At 47.5% G+C, this 18,415-nt stretch overlaps 1 protein-coding gene across 1 annotated transcript in view; it reads left to right on the forward strand.

The window, feature by feature from the left end:
• Nucleotides 1–428: 428 nt before the first annotated feature.
• Nucleotides 429–18,415, forward strand: part of znf335 (zinc finger protein 335) — a 64,313-nt gene continuing 46,326 nt past the window's right edge. Inside the window, exons 1-9 of the mRNA XM_062979796.1 lie at nucleotides 429–552; nucleotides 3,861–4,077; nucleotides 6,905–7,178; nucleotides 7,275–7,352; nucleotides 9,619–9,936; nucleotides 12,282–12,437; nucleotides 12,547–12,717; nucleotides 13,642–13,912; nucleotides 17,040–17,217. Of these exons, the coding sequence (XP_062835866.1) occupies nucleotides 3,868–4,077; nucleotides 6,905–7,178; nucleotides 7,275–7,352; nucleotides 9,619–9,936; nucleotides 12,282–12,437; nucleotides 12,547–12,717; nucleotides 13,642–13,912; nucleotides 17,040–17,217 (1,656 nt within the window). The 5' untranslated portion in view covers nucleotides 429–552; nucleotides 3,861–3,867. The remainder of the gene's footprint in view (nucleotides 553–3,860; nucleotides 4,078–6,904; nucleotides 7,179–7,274; nucleotides 7,353–9,618; nucleotides 9,937–12,281; nucleotides 12,438–12,546; nucleotides 12,718–13,641; nucleotides 13,913–17,039; nucleotides 17,218–18,415) is intronic.

An 18,415-nucleotide genomic window follows, 5' to 3' on the forward strand; every position in this document is an offset into this window, starting at 1 on the left:
AAATATCACAATGCATTGAAAACATTGACTACAAACAGGCGTTGGATAATCCAGAACGTTGGATAAGTGAGACTCTACTGTATTATTATCGGCAGTGAGGGAGGATGGGCGTTGGAGTCCGCACTCGGCCCAGGCCTGTTCTCGCCTCTCCGCTGAGTGTCGCCTTACTTCCGCCTTCGTCACGTGATCACTTTCGCTTCACAAAAAGAGTTCGCGATGTCGCCCTCCGCAAGGAAAAAAGTAGTCCGGCGGGAGAAGCCTCCTGGGCGGCGCCGCCGAAGCCCTGCCGAAGTCGCGTTGGCAGTCGAGGCTCGGCGGAAGGGCGAGGTTCGGAACATACCCTTTCACGGCCGACCCCGGGCCGGCTCCTAAAAGAAATAGTCCCGGCAGAAGGGCGGGCGCGTTCTGAGGCGGAAGGTCCCGCGAGAGGGATCCCTCCGCCGCAGAAGGAGGGAGGGAAGCGTCGAGGGCGGCCTGGCGAGTGCCGGTCCGGAAAGAGAGGGCGGCGGCGGAGCAGGACGGAGCCTACGGGACAGGCGGGCCCCACCCCGGGTGAGCGGGGAAGCGCCGGGAGCGGGGTCCCCCGTGGGCCGCCGCGGAGGGGTCCTCGGGCAAGATGGCGGCGGCGGCGTCGCGGGGGCTCAGGCAGCGCCAAGGGCAGCCCGCCTCGGACGAGGAGGAAGGCCCCGCGGGAGGGGGAGGGGAGCGAGGGAGGGGGGAGGAGGAGGAGGCTGCGCGCGCAGCCACGCGCTTTCCTCTCGCGCCCCTTGCCTCCTCCTGCGCATGCGCCTCAGAGTTCACTGCCATTTAAATCCAGACTCTGCTTTGAACTGGATTACAGTAGAGTCTCACTTATCCAACACTCGCTTATCCAACATTCTGGATTATCCAACGCATTTTTGTAGTCAATGTTTTCAATTTATCATAATGTTTTGGTGCTAAATTCATAAATACAGTAATTACTACATAGCATTACTGCGTATTGAACTACAGTAGAGTCTCACTTATCCAACATAAACGGGCCGGCAGAACATTGGATAAGTGAATATGTTGGATAATGAGGGATTAAAGAAAAGCCTATTACACATCAAATTAGATTATGATTTTACAAATTAAACACCAAAACAGCATGTTATACAACAAATTTGACAGAAAAAAGTAGTGCAGTACGCAGTAATGCTATGTAGTAATTACCGTATTTACGAATTTAGCACCAAAATATCACAATGTATTGAAAACATTGACACAAAATGCGTTGGATAATCCAGAATGTTGGATAAGCAAATGTTGGATAAGTGAGACTCTACTGTAGTTCAATACGCAGTAATGCTATGTAGTAATTACCGTATTTACGAATTTAGCACCAAAATATCACGATGTATTGAAAACATTGACTACAAAAATGCGTTGGATAATCCAGAACGTTGGATAAGCGAGTGTTGGATAAGTGAGACTGCTGTACTTTTTCTGTCAAATTTGTTGTATAACATGATGTTTTGGTGCTTAGTTTGTAAAATCATAACCTAATTGGATGTTTAACAGGCTTCCCCTTAATCTCCCCTTATTATCCAAGATACTCTCTTATCCAACGTTCTGCCAGCCCGTTTATGTTGGATAAGCGAGACTACTGTATATGGCAGCATGAACTCAAATAATCTAGTTCGAAGCAGATAAAGTGGTTTGACAATCTGGATTATATGGCAGTGTAGAAGGGCCCAGGGGCCCCTTCTGCACTGACATATAAAATCCACATTATCTGCTTTGAACTGAATTATATGGCAGTGTGGACTCAGTTCAACACAAATATTGTGAATTGTCAGCTTTGACAATCTGGGTTATATGTCAGTGAAGATCCAGCCTGAGGGCCCTTCTGCCCTGCCATCGGAAATCCAGGTTATCTGCTTTGACCGGAAGTGCAGACCCATGGCCTCCCGATGATCATTACCTGCTTTGAACCGGATTATATGAGTCTACATTGTCAGAGAATCCGGTTCTACGCTGGTCGACACCGCCAATTCCTCCAGCACGTGGTCGTGGTCTCTGGTGAAGGGTGACCATCCAATTGCACTTGTTTATTTTGTATCAAACGCAATACATAAATAAGTATATACAGTAGAGTCTCACTTATCCAACATAAATGGGCTGGCAGAACGTTGGATAACAAAAATTGTTGGATATTAAGGAGGGATTGAGGAAAAGCCTATCGAATGTCAATTTACATTATGATTTTACAGATTAAGCACCAAAACGTCATGTTATACAACAAAATTGACAGAAAAGGTAGTTCAATACGCAGTAATGTTATGTAGTAATTACTGTATTTATTAATTTAGCACCAAAATATCATGATGTTTTGAAAACGTTGATTACAAAAATGCGTTGGATAATCCAGAACGTTGGATAAGTGAGTGTTGGATAAGTGAGACTCTACTGTAATAAAATTTTTTAAAAGTATAGGTAAAGTCGAAGGCTTTCATGGCCAGAATCACGTGGTTGTTGTGTGTTTTCCAGGCTGTATGGTCATATTTCGTAGTCCACATGTGGGCGAAACGTCAGGAGAGAATACTTCTGGAACATGGCCACACAGCCCAAAAGACATGCAACAACCCATAGAGAAGCTATTTAACATTTTCCAGCTTCCGGCTTGATGAGGTTATGCGCAATTTCGGCCACAGGGGGAGCTGCTGCTTCATCATCCACGGTGGCAGCAAGTCTTTGATGGAGTACGTCCTCATTCTTCCGCACACTGCTGCACGATTTTTATGGTGTTATAAATTAGTTAAATTAGCCTCCCCAGATAAAGCGGTCCCTATATTTCCCAGGGCACCTGGTGGCACAGTGTGTTAAAGCACTGAGCTGCTGAACTTGTGTACCAAAAGGTACCAGGTTCAAATCCCGGAAGTGGAATGAGCACCCGCTGTTAGCCCCAGCTCCTGCCAACCTAGCAGTACGAAAACATGGAAATGTGAGTAGATCAATAGGTACCGCTCCGTCGGGAAGGTAACATTGGCGCTCCATGCAGTCATGCCAGTGGCCACATGACCTTGGAGGTGTCTATGGACAACGCCGGCTCTTCGGCTTAGAAATGGAGATGAGCACCAACTCCCAGAGTCGGTCACAACTGGACTTAACATCAGGGGAAACCTTTACCTTTACTAAATTTCCTACTTGATAGATGCAACTATCCTTCGGGTTGCTAAGGTCAACAATGAGCTGGGCTATTTAATGGTTAATGTTATTTCTGTAACTTCTGTTATTTCTGTGTTACTCCCACCCCGAACATCTATCCTCTAGATTACCCCACTTCCATATGTCCCTGCCCGCAGTGGAGTACCCCTATGTCCCTCTCACCCCAGGTTTTATCTTTGTGTTCGCTTGGCCTGCCCTTGTTTTACTGTTTTTTTTTTATTTCTTGATGTTGATGCATTTATTGTATTTTTAATGGTGCTATGTTATGTTGTTTTATATTTTGTTATATTGTATTGCTCTGGGCATGGCCCCATGTTAGCCGCCCCGAGTCCCCGTTGGGGAGATGGTGGCGGGGTATAAATAAAGTTTTATTATTATTATTATTATGGTCAGGCACTCAATCTGACCCAGGCTGGCTTCGAACCTATGACCTCTTGGTCAGTAGTGATTTATAGCAGCCGGCTACTAACCAGCTGTGCCACAGGTGAGGTGGTAATCCCTTGTGACATTATTTTTTTCAGAAGGAAAATGATGATGATGATGATGATGATGTTTATTTATACCACACTTTTCTCTCCACAAGGAGAATAGCTGGTGCGTCGTGATGTGTACCGCATCCCCGTCACTTGTCTGCTACTGACCCGTGTTTCTCACCCTTTTCCCTCCATCAGTCCAGCCATGGAAGCCGAGGAGAGCGCCGTGGAGAGCAGCAGCGACGCGGCACCCCGTTTGGGTCCCCGGGAGGAGCCCTCTGAGAGCGGCCTGGGCATGGAGGGCTCGGAGGCCGTGTCTGCGGACAGTAGCGATGCAGCCCTGGCGCCCGGAGCCCCCTCAGAAGCGGACCAGTCCGGTGTGGGGCAGAGCTGGGACCATGGGAGGGCCTCTCTGGTAAGGCCAGGTCAATTCTGTGCCACCTTTGGAAGGACGTTGGGCGGTGCATTGTCAAAGGCTTTCCCGGCCAGAGTCATGGGATGTTGTGTGATTTCCAGGCTGTGTCTTGGAAGCATTTGGATCTGATGGTGGTAAAGCAAGTGATACCTGTAGAAACTCCAGTGTATATGCACTCCAGGGTATATATACTGCGTGTCCAAAGGGAACAGTGACCAGGCCAATTCTGGGCAAATGCCCTCACTAATTGGGAATGCTATCTTCATGGTTACTCACATGCTGATGGATAGCTCCCACTCAAGACTTTCAAATCAGGCTTGCAATTGCACCCTTTCCATTTGGTCCACAGACAATGGTTCTTTCCTCCCGCCCTGGAGATTCCACAGGTACAGTAGAGTCTCACTTATCCAACATAAATGGGCCGGCAGAACATTGGATAAGCAAATATGTTGGATAGTAAGGAGGGATTAAGGAAAAGCCTATGAAACATCAAATTAGGTTATGATTTTACAAATTAAGCACCAAAACATCATACTATACAACAAATTTGACAGAAAAAGTACTTCAATACACAGTAATGTTACATAGTAATTACTGTATTTACGAATTTAGCACCAAAATATCTTGCTGTATTGAAAACATTGACTACAAAAATGCTTTGGATAATCCAAAACGTTGGATAAGTGAGTGTTGGATAAATGAGACTCTACTGTATATATATTAGTGTTGTGCTTTCATATGAAATTGTGGTTCGTTTTGTGTAGTTTCATTCGTGTCGTCTCGCTAGGGGGTGAAAATCGCATTTCGACCCCTTTTAGCCCACCAAGTTTTAAAATGTTTGGGTTTTCCCCAGAGTACTATTGTTATTGTTATTGTTATTATTTTTAAAATTGTTATTATTAACACCAATTGGCACACATCAGCCGTCATGAGGAAGCACTCCTCTCCCAGACTCAGCTTAGGGTCCCAGAATAACTATTGTTATTCATATTAATATTATTATTAACACCCATTGGTACACATCAGATGTCATGGGGAAGCAGCCCTCTTTCAGTACCTGCTTATTATTACAGGCCGAAACAAAAGGAAAATGAAAGCAAGCATGATCACTGTGCAGCTTTCATTTTCGTGTCGCCTCTCGTTTCCTACGAAAATGTCGTTATTCATTTTGTGTAGACAAACGGTCAAAACAAAATGATAGCATGAAGGAAACGAAGGAATTTTTTTCGTGCACACTTCTAATATATACTCCATTTGCTAATGACTTCCATCATATCCTCTGAAGAAGCCAGCTGCTCAGTGGCTGCCCATGCACTGGAACATAGAGAGGCTGGACGGACCCTGACAGGCTGAGAGAGTGTGACTTGCTCTGATCACGTGGTAGGTTTCTGTGGCTGAGTGGGGGTTTGAACCCTGGTGCCCAGGGTCGCCGCCCAGTCCCCACAGTTCCCTCTGGTAACCAACTCTTTGGCTGTCCTAACAACAGCGCCCATCACGTGATAGGGAGAGATCCACTCCCCTGTTTAAGGAGCTCCACTGGCTGCCGTTCATTCTCCGGTCCCAATTCAAGGTGCAGACTATCATCTATAAAGCCCTAAACCGTTTGGGACCCACCTACCTCCGTGACCGTATTTCCTTCCATAAACCTGCCCGATCTTTACGATCATCCGGGGAGGCCCTTTTAGCACCACTGTCTTTATCCCAGGCCCGCCTTGTGAGTACAAGGGAGAGGGCCTTTTCCGCTGTGGCCCCCCGATTGTGGAACTCACTACCTACTGAAATTAGGCAAGCTCCCACGCTGTTAGCTTTTAGGAAAGACTTGAAAACATGGCTCTTCCGCTGTGCCTTTGGTGAGTAACTTCTGTTATTTCTGTGTTACTCCCACTCCGAACATCTATCCTCTAGATTACCCCACTTCCATATGTCCCTGCCCGCAGTGGAGTACCCCTATGTCCCTCTCACCCCAGGTTTTATCTTTGTGTTCGCGTGGCCTGCCCTTGTTTTACTGTTTTTTTGATTTCTTGATGTGATGCATTTATTGTATTTTTAATGGTGCTATGTTATGTTATGTTGTTTTATATTTTGTTATATTGTATTGCTCTGGGCATGGCCCCATGTTAGCCGCCCCGAGTCCCCGTTGGGGAGATGGTGGCGGGGTATAAATAAAGTTTTATTATTATTATTATTATTATTAGTATCCAGCAGTCCTTAGTGATGTACCAGGACTTTCAAGGAGAATGGTTCTCCTCCTTCCTCTCCCTTGCTCGGCCATTTCTGTGAACCCTGGGACCTCTCTTTTTAAAAATAATTTCCTCCAAAATTCTGGTCCACCTTAGGCCCACAATTTTCATGGTTTCATCCTTTCTGTTGAAGTTGTCCACATGCTTGTGAATTTCAATGGCTTCTCTTTGTAGTCTGACATGATAGTTGTTGGAGTGGTGCAGCATGTCTGTGTTCTCCAATAATATACTGTGTCCAGGTTAGTTCATCGAGTGCTCTGCTATGGCTGATTTCTCTGGTTGAGTGAGTGCAGTGCCTTTCATGTTGTTTGACTTGTGTTTGGGGAATGCTGCATTTGGTGGTCCCTATGTAGACTTGTCCACAGCTGCATGGTATCCAGTAGACTCCTGCAGAGGACAGGTAGATGTTGGGGAAATAGCTACTGGAGACTGAGGAAGGAAAAAGAGGGAAGATGGGTATATTTACCGTTGCAGCCTTTCATCATGCCCTGGGAGACCAATGCACCCCCTGACCCAACCAATGCTGCCCAGACCTGATATAGCCACTGCCTCCGCTGAGTCCCGATGCCCCTTTCTTATTCCTCTAGGCCGAGATGCCCGAGAGCAGCTCCAGCGCGGAGGCCTTCCCCCGGGCCTACCTGCCGGACTCCTCCTCCATCGCCCAGCCGCGAGGGCCCTCCTGCGCCTCCGCCGTGAGCCAGTCCGTCCCGGCCTCCCGCTCCCCGCAGGGCCTGGTCCACTCCAGCGCCCTCCCCGAAGGGACGCCCGTCGTCTCCAACTCGGCCGCCTCCACCTCCTCCGACCTGGGCTCCGCCATCGACAAGATCATCGAGTCCACCATCGGCCCGGACATCATTCAGCGTGAGCGGAGGAAGGAGAGCCAGATGGGGAAGGGTCTCTTTCGACCTTGGTGGGGGCTCCACCAAGCTAACCAATCTTTTGTCTTTCCCAACCCAGGGTGCATTGCTGTAACGAGCGAGGACGATGGCGGGGCTCAAACCACCCAGTACCTGATCCTGCGAGGGCCAGATGACGGTGAGACAACGGCCTTGGTCTTGTTTATCCTTTGTTCAGTGCATGAACCTTCTTGGTGAAGCTCCCTCCCTCCAAAGCCTAGGCATCTCAGCCTCAGCCACCAAGGAAGCCGGGCCGCTTGAGGGAACCTCCATTTCTTTGTTGTTGTTGTTGTTGTTGTTTAATTTTGGAGAATTATGATCTTTGGAAAGGCATGAAAGAAATCATAGCCTTTTGGGAAAATGATGCCATAACCTTTTGGGAAATGGAAATCTCCGTAGCTTTTTGGAAAATGATACTCACCACCATTTGGGGAAAATCAGGAATTTCCCTGAGAACAGTTGAAAACTCACTGGAGTCAACCTTCCCCTTAGTAGTAAATATCCATTAGTATTCATGCAAGGCAATTTAGGCTTCTCAGCTGTTAGACTGACATGTCTGGTTCTCTCTTTGAGCTGTCAGGAACAAAGATATGCCAATGCACAGAAACGTATATATGTGTGTGTAGTCAAAGGCTTTCATGGCTGGAATCACTTGGTTGTTGTGCATTTTCCGGGCCATGTTCCAGAAGCATTCTCTCCTGACATTTCGCCCACATCTATGGCAAGCATCCTCAGAGGTTGTGAGGTCTGTTGGAAACTAGACAAGTGGGGTTTATACATCTGTGGAAGGTCCAGGGTGGGGGAAAGAACTCTTGTCTGTTGGAGGCCAGTGTGAATGTTGTGATTAATCACCTAGTTAGCATGAATGGCCTTGCCAGCTTCATGGCCTGGCTTCTTCCTGCCTGGGGGAATCCTTTGTTCAGAGGTGTTAGCTGCTCCTGATTGATTCATGTCTGGAATTCCTCTGTTTTCTGAGTTTTGTTCTTTATTTACTGTCCTGATTTTAGAGTTTTTTAATACAGGGATCTAGGTTTTGTTTATTTTTATGGTTTCCTCCTTTCTTTTGAAATTGTCCACATGCTTGAGGATTTCAATGGCTTCTCTGTGTCGTCTGATGTGGTAGTTGTCGGAATGGTCAAGCATTTCTGTGTTCTCCAATAATACGCTGTGTCCAGGTTGGTTCATCAAGTGCTTTGCTATGGCAGACTTCTCTAGTTGAAATAGACTGCAGTGACTTTCATGTCCCTTGATTCATGTTTGGGCAATGCTGCTGCGTTGGGTGGACTTGTCCACAGCTGCATGGTACACGGTAGACTTTGCAGAGGGGAGAGGATCCCTCTTGTCCTTTGCTGGACGGAACATTTCTTGGATTTTCCTAGTGGGTTTGTAGATTGTTTGTAGGTTGTGTTTCTTCCTCAGCTTCCCTCTGCAGTCAGTGGTTCCTTTGATGTCTGGTAAGAAAAGTTTTCCTCTTGGTGGCTCTTTATCTTCATTCTTGTGGCTTGTTGTTGGTCTTGCATCTCTTCTGATGTCTGCAGAGATTGCCAACAACATCTTTGTTGTGGTAATCTCTGAGCAGTTAGACTCAATTTAACCCTCTCTGGGGGAGATTCCACCAAAAATCAGCAGAGTAGCAAAAGCAAAGCTTTCAAATGCAACAGTTACTTACTGGTGAGCAAGAGAAGCCTTTGACCATTTAGGATTGCAATGGAGTGCAGAGTCTCAGTAAAAGTTCAAAAGTATTTATACAGGTAGAAAGAACTCCATTGTAGATAGAAAGGCTTGGGAGCTGTCTAGTCTACTCTAGACTGGTTTCTAAGGAAAAATAAGAAAGGAAAAATAACAAACATCTAAATAGTCACATCTTGCCAGGAGAGATGGAAGGACGTGTTGTTAGCTTGAAGAACAAAGGAGAAGAGAGAACCAAAATGGTTCCAACCACATGGTCCAGTTTATTGGGGCCATAAAAGACATTCTGACCAATGGGAAGTTAGTGTCCCTGGAGAGTCACATTTCTACTAACTTCAAAGTAAGGGATGTGACGTACACAGGATAGAGTGAAACACAGTAAAGCCTGTCTAGGCATGCTTTGGAAACAGGGAAAGGATTCCCTCAATCTAACTCTATCATCTATCTGATTACAGTAGTCCAGGGTGATTCCCAACACTCTTTAGCTTGTAGAGTCCAGTTTGGATGGTTCAGTTCACCCTGAAGGAGGTGGGGTTCGCAGATTTGCATGATCTACCAAAGCTTTAATTGATGATGATGATGATGGGGGTTGGACTAGATGGCCCTTGTGGTCTCTCCCAACTCTATTATTTTATGATGATGATGATGAGGAGGATGATGATGAGTGCTGAAGAGTGACACCTGTGTGTTTCCTACTTTCCTTCCCTGAACTTCAGGTGCTGCTGGGGTGTCTCAGGTGGCCAGCTCAGTCCTGGCGCACAGCTTGGCCTCCGAGGCCCAGGCGGAGGGACCCACCTCGACCTGCGCGGAGCCCCCCGTGGCCCCAGAAGAGGAGGAGGAGGAGGGGGAGCAGGAGCAGGAGCCTCCGTTGCCCCCGCCGGAGCCTTCTTTGCCTGGGGAGCCGGACCTGGAGAGCCTGGAGGAGCTGATGGAGGTGGTGGTGGTGCAGCGCTTCCGGTGCAAGATGTGCCGCTACAAGAGCGCCTCCAAGCAGACCCTCATCCACCACATGCGGGAGAGGCACTTCCAGCCAGGTGAGCGGGCAGGGCTCCCTTGGGGACTTATTTATTTGTTTATTTACAGTATTTATATTCCACCCTTCTCACCCCGAAGGGGACCCAGGGAGGATTTATTTATTTATTTATTTATTTCTATCGTTTCTACCCCGCCCTTCTCACCCGCAGGGACTCCGGGCGGCTTACAGACTGGCAATTTATGCCAATACACCATAGTACAATAAAATAAACATTAAAACAGTTAAAACAATTATAATATACAATATACAAAATTTAAAATAGTGCAAAGTGCTTATTCCATTCATCCACCAGACCTTGTACAAAAACCTTTATTCCCGACCAAGTCGAAGCCAGTAAAGACTTATTCTTTAAACGCTTGCTTGCATAGCCAGGTCTTCAGCTTCTTTCTGAACCCCAGAAGGGATGGAGCCTGCCGGATGTCGGATCACATTATATACATATAGGGCAAACATTCAATGCCCAAATACACATAGAACCGAGACAGAGACAGACAGACGCAGAGGCAATTTAACCTCCTGAGGGGATGTTCGATTCTGGCCACGGGGGGAGCAGCTTGTGGGGTACCACAGGGGCTGGAGTGTTGAGGCCGGATAGGTGCAAGATGTATAGTTTTCCTTCCAATTACACCCTCCCTAGATACACTGTGCACTGGACTGATTGTCTCAGAGGCAAGCCAGAAAAATAAACCCATACATAGCAGAGTCCTTATCAGTTGTTAGCAGAGTGTAACTGCACTGTCTGTCCTTGTGCTGCTCACTGTTTGGAACAGTGATTCTCAACCTTCCTAATGCTGCAACCCCTTAATACAGTTCCTCATGTTGTGGTGACCCCCAACTATCACATTATTTTCATTGCTGCTTCAGAAATGTAATTTTGCTCCTGTTATGAATCGCAATGTAAATATCTGATATGCAGGATGTATTGTCATTCACTGGACCAAATTTGGCACAAATACCCGATACGCCCAAATCTGAACACTGGTGGGGTTGGGGGGGGGGGGGGGGGTTGATTTTGTCATTTGGGAGTTGTAGTTGCTGAAATTTCTAGCTAACCTACAACCAAAGAGCATTCTGAAATCCACCAACGATGGAATTGAACCAAACTTGGCACACAGAATTCTCATGAGCAAGAGAAAATACTGGAAGGGTTTGGTGGGCATTGACCTTGAGTTTGGGAGTTGTAGTTCACCCACATCCAGAGAGCACTGTGGACTCAAACAAGGATGGATCTGGAGCAAACTTGGCACGAATACTCAATATGCCCAAATATGAACATTGGTGGAGTTTGGGGAACATAGACCTTGACATTTGAGAGTTGTAGTTGCAGGGATTTATAGTTCACACCACCACCCACTTCATCATTTAAGTGTGTGACCACATGCCCATTAGAACTGTATTTTGCACCAGTTTTATACAATAGGGTTACAGCCAGTATCACCGGAATTTAGTGATTTCAGCTAGCCAGCCCAAAAGCCGCGAGGGTATCTGCCTGGTGAGGGAACGCTAAGTTTCCAATCCGAGCTGCAACGAAGAAATTGAAGCCCATCAGGAGGTTGAAGGCAGGCGACAGAAGCATTTATTCAGACAGCTTTCCCGCCCCGTGCCCCCATTGTTTGCAGTTGGAGAAGTTGGCCGGCCTCTGATGGTTTCGGGGGTGGGATTTAGCTGGCTTCTCTGTTGATTGGCCATTGAAGGGTTTGCCTTGGGAAAAGTCCCTGTCTTCATGCTTATAGATTTATATTTGAATGACTTCTGTGGATTTTGTATTTTGGCTCTCTTGACTTCATGTACTTTTTGGATTGCTGCTATTTTTGTATTTTCTACGCGACTGAACTTTTGGTAAGGTAAAGGTGAAAGTTTCCCCTGACGTTAAGTCCAGTCATGTCTGACTCTGGGGGTTGGTGCTCATCTCCATTTCTAAGCCGAAGAGCCGGTGTTGTCCGTAGACACCTCCAAGGTCATGTGGCCACTGGCATGACTGCATGGAGCGCCAGTGTTACCTTCCCGCCGGAGCGGTACCTATTAATCTACTCACATTGGCATGTTTTCGAACTGCTGGGTTGGCAGGAGCTGGGGCTAACAGCGGGCGCTCACTCCGCTCCCAGGATTTGAACCTGGGACTTTTTGGTCTGCAAGTTCAGCAGCTCAGCGCTTTAATACACTGTGCCATCAGGGGCACTTTTGGTAAAGACCCTTTTTCCCCTTTGTACATGTTTTTCTTAATAAACATTTGTAGTTAGCACTGCTGGAGTCTGGTGTGGTGCTGGGTGAAAACGTGTCTCAAGGCTAGAGTGCCACACCAGCGTTCGTAACGGTGCTATTGTTGTTGCCCATTTCCCCCAGCTCCAGCCCCTGGCCAGAAAAGGGGCCGCCCGCGTAAAGGGGTCCTTGTGCCAAAGGAGCCGGACAGAGAAGAGGAGGAAGAGGAAGACGAAGAGGAAGAGGAGGAGGAGGAGGACGACGACATCGTGGACGCAGGCGCCATCGACGACCCCAAAGGTATTCTGCAGGGACCCCCAAAAGCGCCCCCCACTCCATCCCCCTTTCCTCCCTCCCTCCCTCCCTCCCTCCGTCTCAGCTCTGCTTCCTTTCCTCTTTTCGGGCCCAGGCGATAGCGACTACAACCCGGCCGAGGACGAGCCCAAGGGTGGCCGCCTGCCCAGGCCCATCTGCCGGCCCCTGCCCTCCTCCAGCCAGGAGCAGCGCCTGCGCCGACGCCCGGGGAGGCCCCGCAAACACCCGCGCCTGGAGGGACCCCTCCCACAGCAGCAGCAGGAGGGTAAGTGGGAAGCAGTGCACCCAGCCCTCCCCCTGGCTCAAGGGGGCGGCCAGTGATAGACCCACATACTGGCTGTCACACCTCAGATTAGTTCATCTTGCTATTGACACCAAGTCACACACAGAAGATAGTCTTTTGTAATTTTATTGAGCCAAAGCAAATATATAAATCAAAGCAGGTAGGTATAAAGTTCCCAAAGTTGTGGTAAAAGGGTCAGTGAAATCCAATAGTTCATAAGCAAAACAAGAGGCAGTAAATCCAATAATCCATAGGCAACACAAGAGTCCAATAAATCCACAAGAACAAAGGTCCAAAGGTTACAAAGATCCAGGAACAGGAGAATCTCTAAGGCAGGGAAGCATGGACATCCACACAGATGAAGCAAGGATTTGGTCCCGCATATCTGATAAATAGGGGGTCTCGAGTAGATGACCTTTGGGGGCCCCTTTTTTCCATCTTTGTGGGAAGAACCACTGCACCAGCTGCTCCTCTGAAGTAGTAGAATCATATCTGACATTAGTCTTAAGTGTTTTCTTTTGAGTTGATCTTCTGAAATCCCATGAGGAAAAAGGTCCTGGCTGTAAGAAGAGCTGTTCAGCAGTGGCACTCTCTGCCTCGGAGTCTGGTGGAAGCTCCTTCCTTGGAGGCTAATAATAATAATAATAATAATAATAAGTTTATTTATATCCCGCCCATCTCCCCCGAAGGGGACTCGGGGTGGCTTACAGCAAAATCAAAATGCAAGCAATGATAAAATATGAATTTAAACAGGCTGGATGGCCATCTGTCAAGGGTGCTTTGATTGTGTTTCTCCTTCATGGCAGAATAAAGAGAGCTGGACTAAGTGGCCTGTGTGGTCTCTTCCAACTCTGCATTTCTATGATTCTCCTGGATGAGCACTGACTGTTTGTTTACGTTGTGCAGGTGGCAAAGTGGAGCCGGTGGTCTCCTCCCAGTGTGGCCCCCAGGGAGTCCCCCGGGGCCCCGAGGCGGCCGCCTCCTCCTCCTCCTCGGACCCAGCGCCTTTGGGGGACCCGGGCCTCGCGGAGCCCATTGTGAGCCAGTCGGACTCAGAGAACAGAGATCCGGCCTGCCAGGAGGAGGAAGAGGAGCCTGAAGCGCTGCTGCCCCGGAGGCGCGGGCGGCCCTCCCACCGCTTCCTGGGCAAGAAATACCGCAAGTACCTGGGGAGAAGGTGAGCACATGGGCACGGGAAGAAGGGGGTGGCCCTGGTGCAGACAAGACCGGGGACCAATGTGGTCCAAGCTCTGGAGACCATGGATCCCTTTGAGATGTAGCTTAAGTCGCTGGAGATGTTGGATTGGGGCTCAGATATTGATGTCCGTGGTTGCATTGTACTCAGAGACTTGCAGCCATGGATTCAAATGGTAGGAAGACAGATTCCGTTTAAACATTTCAGAAAAATTACTGCTGCCTGGGAGTCTAGTGGAGTCTCCTTCCCTGGAAGTTTTAAAAAAGAAGCTGGAGGGTCATCTGTCGAGGGTGCTTTGATGGTGTCTTCCTCCCTGTGGTGTTGTTATTATATTTATTTATTTATACCCCACTTTATCTCCCTCAAAGGAGACTCAAAGCGCCTTAACATAAAGCATTAGCACACAACTTGAATCATGAACTTGAGAGCCGAGACAGGAAAGCCATCCTTATGGCAATGTTGCCTCCTCTGAGGGGCACCAAGTGAATTTAAGCCCAACCAAGAAGCCAAGAGATCATGCCAAACGCAACTGGGCTTCAAGGACTTCTCACAGATTCTCTCAGAATGTCTAATTAGTCCATTTTTCACTCCCTCCTTCTCAAACCTAATCTGGCTTCTCGGGAAAACTCCCCATTGGCCGAGAGCCGTTTCACAAGGGAACTGAAATATGTGAATATACAAACATTAAAACAGAATTAAATATAAACAGTATTGAAAAATTCAGTGTTAAAAACCAGTCAAACATATTCAAAGCATATTCAAAGCTAAAACTACAGCGCTCACTAAATTGATCTTAAAAACCTTCTTTGAAGGTTGGGCTGGATGGTCCTTGGGTGCCCCTTCTGACTATCCAACTGGATGGGCCTCTGTCAAGAGGGATTTGATTGTGACTTCCTCCATAGGAAAAGGGGTTGGATTGAATGGCCCTTGGGTGCCCCTTCCGAATATACAATTCAGATTCTGATGGGATCTCCTTCTCTGGAGGTCTTTGATCAGATGCTGGATGGACCTCTGTCAAGAGGGATTTGATTATTGTTTCTTTCAACCAAGCCGAAGAGGGCTGGACTGGATGGCCCTTAGGTGAACCTTCCAGCTGTACAATTCAGAGGCTGGGTGGGCCTCTGTCAAAAGCTATTTGATTGTGCCTTTCTGCCGGACTGAAGAGGGCTCACCTGGATAATCTTCCAGGATCTATGGAGGTCTTTGAACAGATGCTGGATGGGTCTCTGTCAAGAGGGATTTGATTGTGTCTCCCTCTCTGGCGAAAGGGGTTGGACTAGATCAATGATGGGCAACCTTTTGCACTTGGTGTGTCAAAATTCACCAAAAAACCTAGCATGACTTGGGTGGTGTGTCACTTTGAGAAAAAAACCATATTTTCACAATATATATAGTTTAAATAACAAAAATATATAATTGTAATATATAACTGTATTTGATAAATCAAAAATCATCAACAATCTATGGCACCTCTTGCAATTTCCACACTGATTTCTCTCTATTGTAGTTTCAATGTAGTCATGAATAATGAATAATATAATAATAGTGTAATAATATACAGTAGAGTCTCACTTATCCAACGTTCTGGATTATCCAACGCATTTTTGTAGTCAGTGTTTTCAATACATCGTGATATTTTGGTGCTAAATTCGTAAATACAGTAATTACTACATAGCATGATTATGTATTGAACTACTTTTTCTGTAAAATTTGTTGTTAAACATGATGTTTTGGTGCTTAATTTGTAAAATCATAACCTAATTTGATGTTTAATAGGCTTTTCCTTAATCCCTCCTTATTATCCAACATATTCGCTTATCCAATGTTCTGCCGGCCCATTTATGTTGGATAAGTGAGATTCTACTGCACTACAATAATAATAGAATAATAATAGAATGATTATATATATATGTAATGTGCATAATTCCCATGGAGTAAACAACAAAACCACTGAACCAAATCACACCAAATTTGGCCACAAAAGACATTAGTCATCCAATCAGTCTGCATGTCAGCAAAAATGGCTAGGCGTGTCAGTGCTGACACGCGTGTCATAGGTTGGCCATCACTGGACTAGATGGTCCTTGGGTGCACCTTCCAATTATGCAATTCAGACTCTGATGGGATCCCCTTCTCTTGAGGTCGTTGAACAGAGGCTGAACAGGCCTCTGTCCAGAGGGATTGGGTTGTGCCTTCCTGCTGGGGGTAAGGGGGCTGGACGGGAGGGTCTTGGGGGTCCCCTGTTGCTGAGCGCCCTGGGCCCCTCCCTGCAGGTACAGCTAAAAAAATATGTTTTTTTTCACTCCCTCCTTCTCAAACCTAATCTGGCTTCTCGGGAAAACTCCCCATTGGCCGAGCGCGGTTTCACAAGGGAACTGAAATATGTGAATATACAAACATTAAAACAGAATTAAAACAGTATTGAAAAATTCAGTGTTAAAAACCAGTCAAACATATTCAAAGCATATTCAAAGCTAAAACTACAGCGCTCACTAAATTGATCTTAAAAACCTTCTTTGAAGGTTGGGCTGGATGGTCCTTGGGTGCCCCTTCTGACTATCCAACTGGATGGGCCTCTGTCAAGAGGGATTTGATTGTGACTTCCTCCATAGGAAAAGGGGTTGGACTAGATGGTCCTTGGGTGCACCTTCCAACTGTGCAATTCAGACTGATAGAATCTCCTTGTCTTGTGGTCATTGAACAGAGGCTGAATAGGCCTCTGTCAAGAGGGATTTGATTGTGACTTCCTCCATAGGAAAAGGGGTTGGACTAGATGGTCCTTGGGTGCACCTTCCAACTGTGCAATTCAGACTGATAGAATCTCCTTGTCTTGTGGTCATTGAACAGAGGCTGAACAGGCCTCTGTCAAGAGGGATTTGATTGTGTCTCCCTCTCTGGCGAAAGGGGTTGGACTAGATGTCCTCCGGGGTCATCCAGCTGTGCAGTTCGGACTCTGATAGAATCTCCTTGTCTCGAGGTCGTTGAACAGAGACTGAACAGGCCTCTGTCCAGAGGGATTGGGTTGTGCCTTCCTGCTGGGGGTAAGGGGGCTGGACGGGAGGGTCTTGGGGGTCCCCTGTTGCTGAGCGCCCTGGGCCTCTCCCTGCAGGTACAGCTACAAGTCCTCGAAGCCCCTGCTGCGGCCCTTCCTCTGCCGGATCTGCGGCTCGCGCTTCCTGACGCAGGAGGACCTGTGCTTCCACGTCAGCTCCCACGAGGCCGGGGACCCCCAGCTCTTCCGGTGCCTCCAGTGCAGCTACCGCTCCCGGCGCTGGTCCTCCCTGAAGGTGAGACCCCTCCCGACCCCTCCACCCTTCTCTCCTCAAGGCTTGACCCTCCAGCCAGCACCCGCACTTTGGAGAAGCCCGGTGCACCTTGCCTAGCAACACACACCGGGCTTCCCTAAACCAAGTGCTCGCCGGAGGGAAGCACGTCGATAATACGGTAGGTCGGATAACCGGAAGTCAGATAACCGGAACTCTCCTGCATATGTAACTGTTGCCAAAACTCCCAGGCTCAGTTAGCTCCCCGGGTGTAGCCCAACCAGTCAGCTTCGTACTTTGCATTTTCAGTTAACACACTCGTCAACTGATTTTACATGTGTTGTCAAAGGCTTTCATGGCCAGGATCACAGGGTTATTGTATGTCTTTCGGGCTGTGTGGCCATGTTTCAAAAGTATTCTCTCCTGACGTTTCGCCCACATCTGTGGCAGGCATCCCCAGAGGTTGTGAGGCATGGATAAACTAGGCAAGGAAGGTTTATATATGAAGAACTCTGGGGCAGAGAGTTCCGCTGCTGAACAGCTCTCACAGTGAGGAAGTTCTTTCTGATGTCCAGGTGGAATCTCTTTTCTTGTAGCTTGAAGCTGTTGTTCTGCATCTTAGTCTGCAGGGCAGCAGAAAACAAGCTTGCTCCCTCTTTCCTATGACTTCCTCTCACATATTTGTACATGGCTATCATGTCTCCTCGCAGCCTTCTTTTCTGCAGGCTAAACATGCCCAGCTCTTTAAGCCACTCCTCGTAGGGCTTGTATCTGTGGAAAGTCCAGGGTGAGAGAAGAACTCTTGTCAGTTGGAGGCCAGTGTGAATGTTGTAGTTCAGTGATGGCCAACCTATGACACGCGTGTTTACCTATGTTGTTTTAAATAGTTGCTTAATTGGGTTGTTGTATGTCTTTCGGGCTGTGTGGCCATGTTTCAGAAGTATTCTCTCCTGACGTTTCGCCCACATCTATGGCAGGCATCCCCAGAGGTTGTGAGGCATGGATAAACTAGGCAAGGAAAGGAAAAAATTATATCTGTGGAGAGTCCAGGGTGTGACAAGAGTCTTTTGTCAGTTGGAAGCTAGCATTAATGTTTCAGTTAATCACCCTACTTAGCATTGGAAAGGTTTGTCTCTTGCCTGGGGGGCATCCTTTGTTCAGTCATTAGCCGTCCTGGGGCTCCTCTGTCCTCAGAGTGTTGCTTCCCATTTACTGTTCTGAT

This window comes from Anolis carolinensis, chromosome 4 (genome assembly GCF_035594765.1).
Source record: "Anolis carolinensis isolate JA03-04 chromosome 4, rAnoCar3.1.pri, whole genome shotgun sequence".
Taxonomy (NCBI): domain Eukaryota; kingdom Metazoa; phylum Chordata; class Lepidosauria; order Squamata; family Dactyloidae; genus Anolis; species Anolis carolinensis.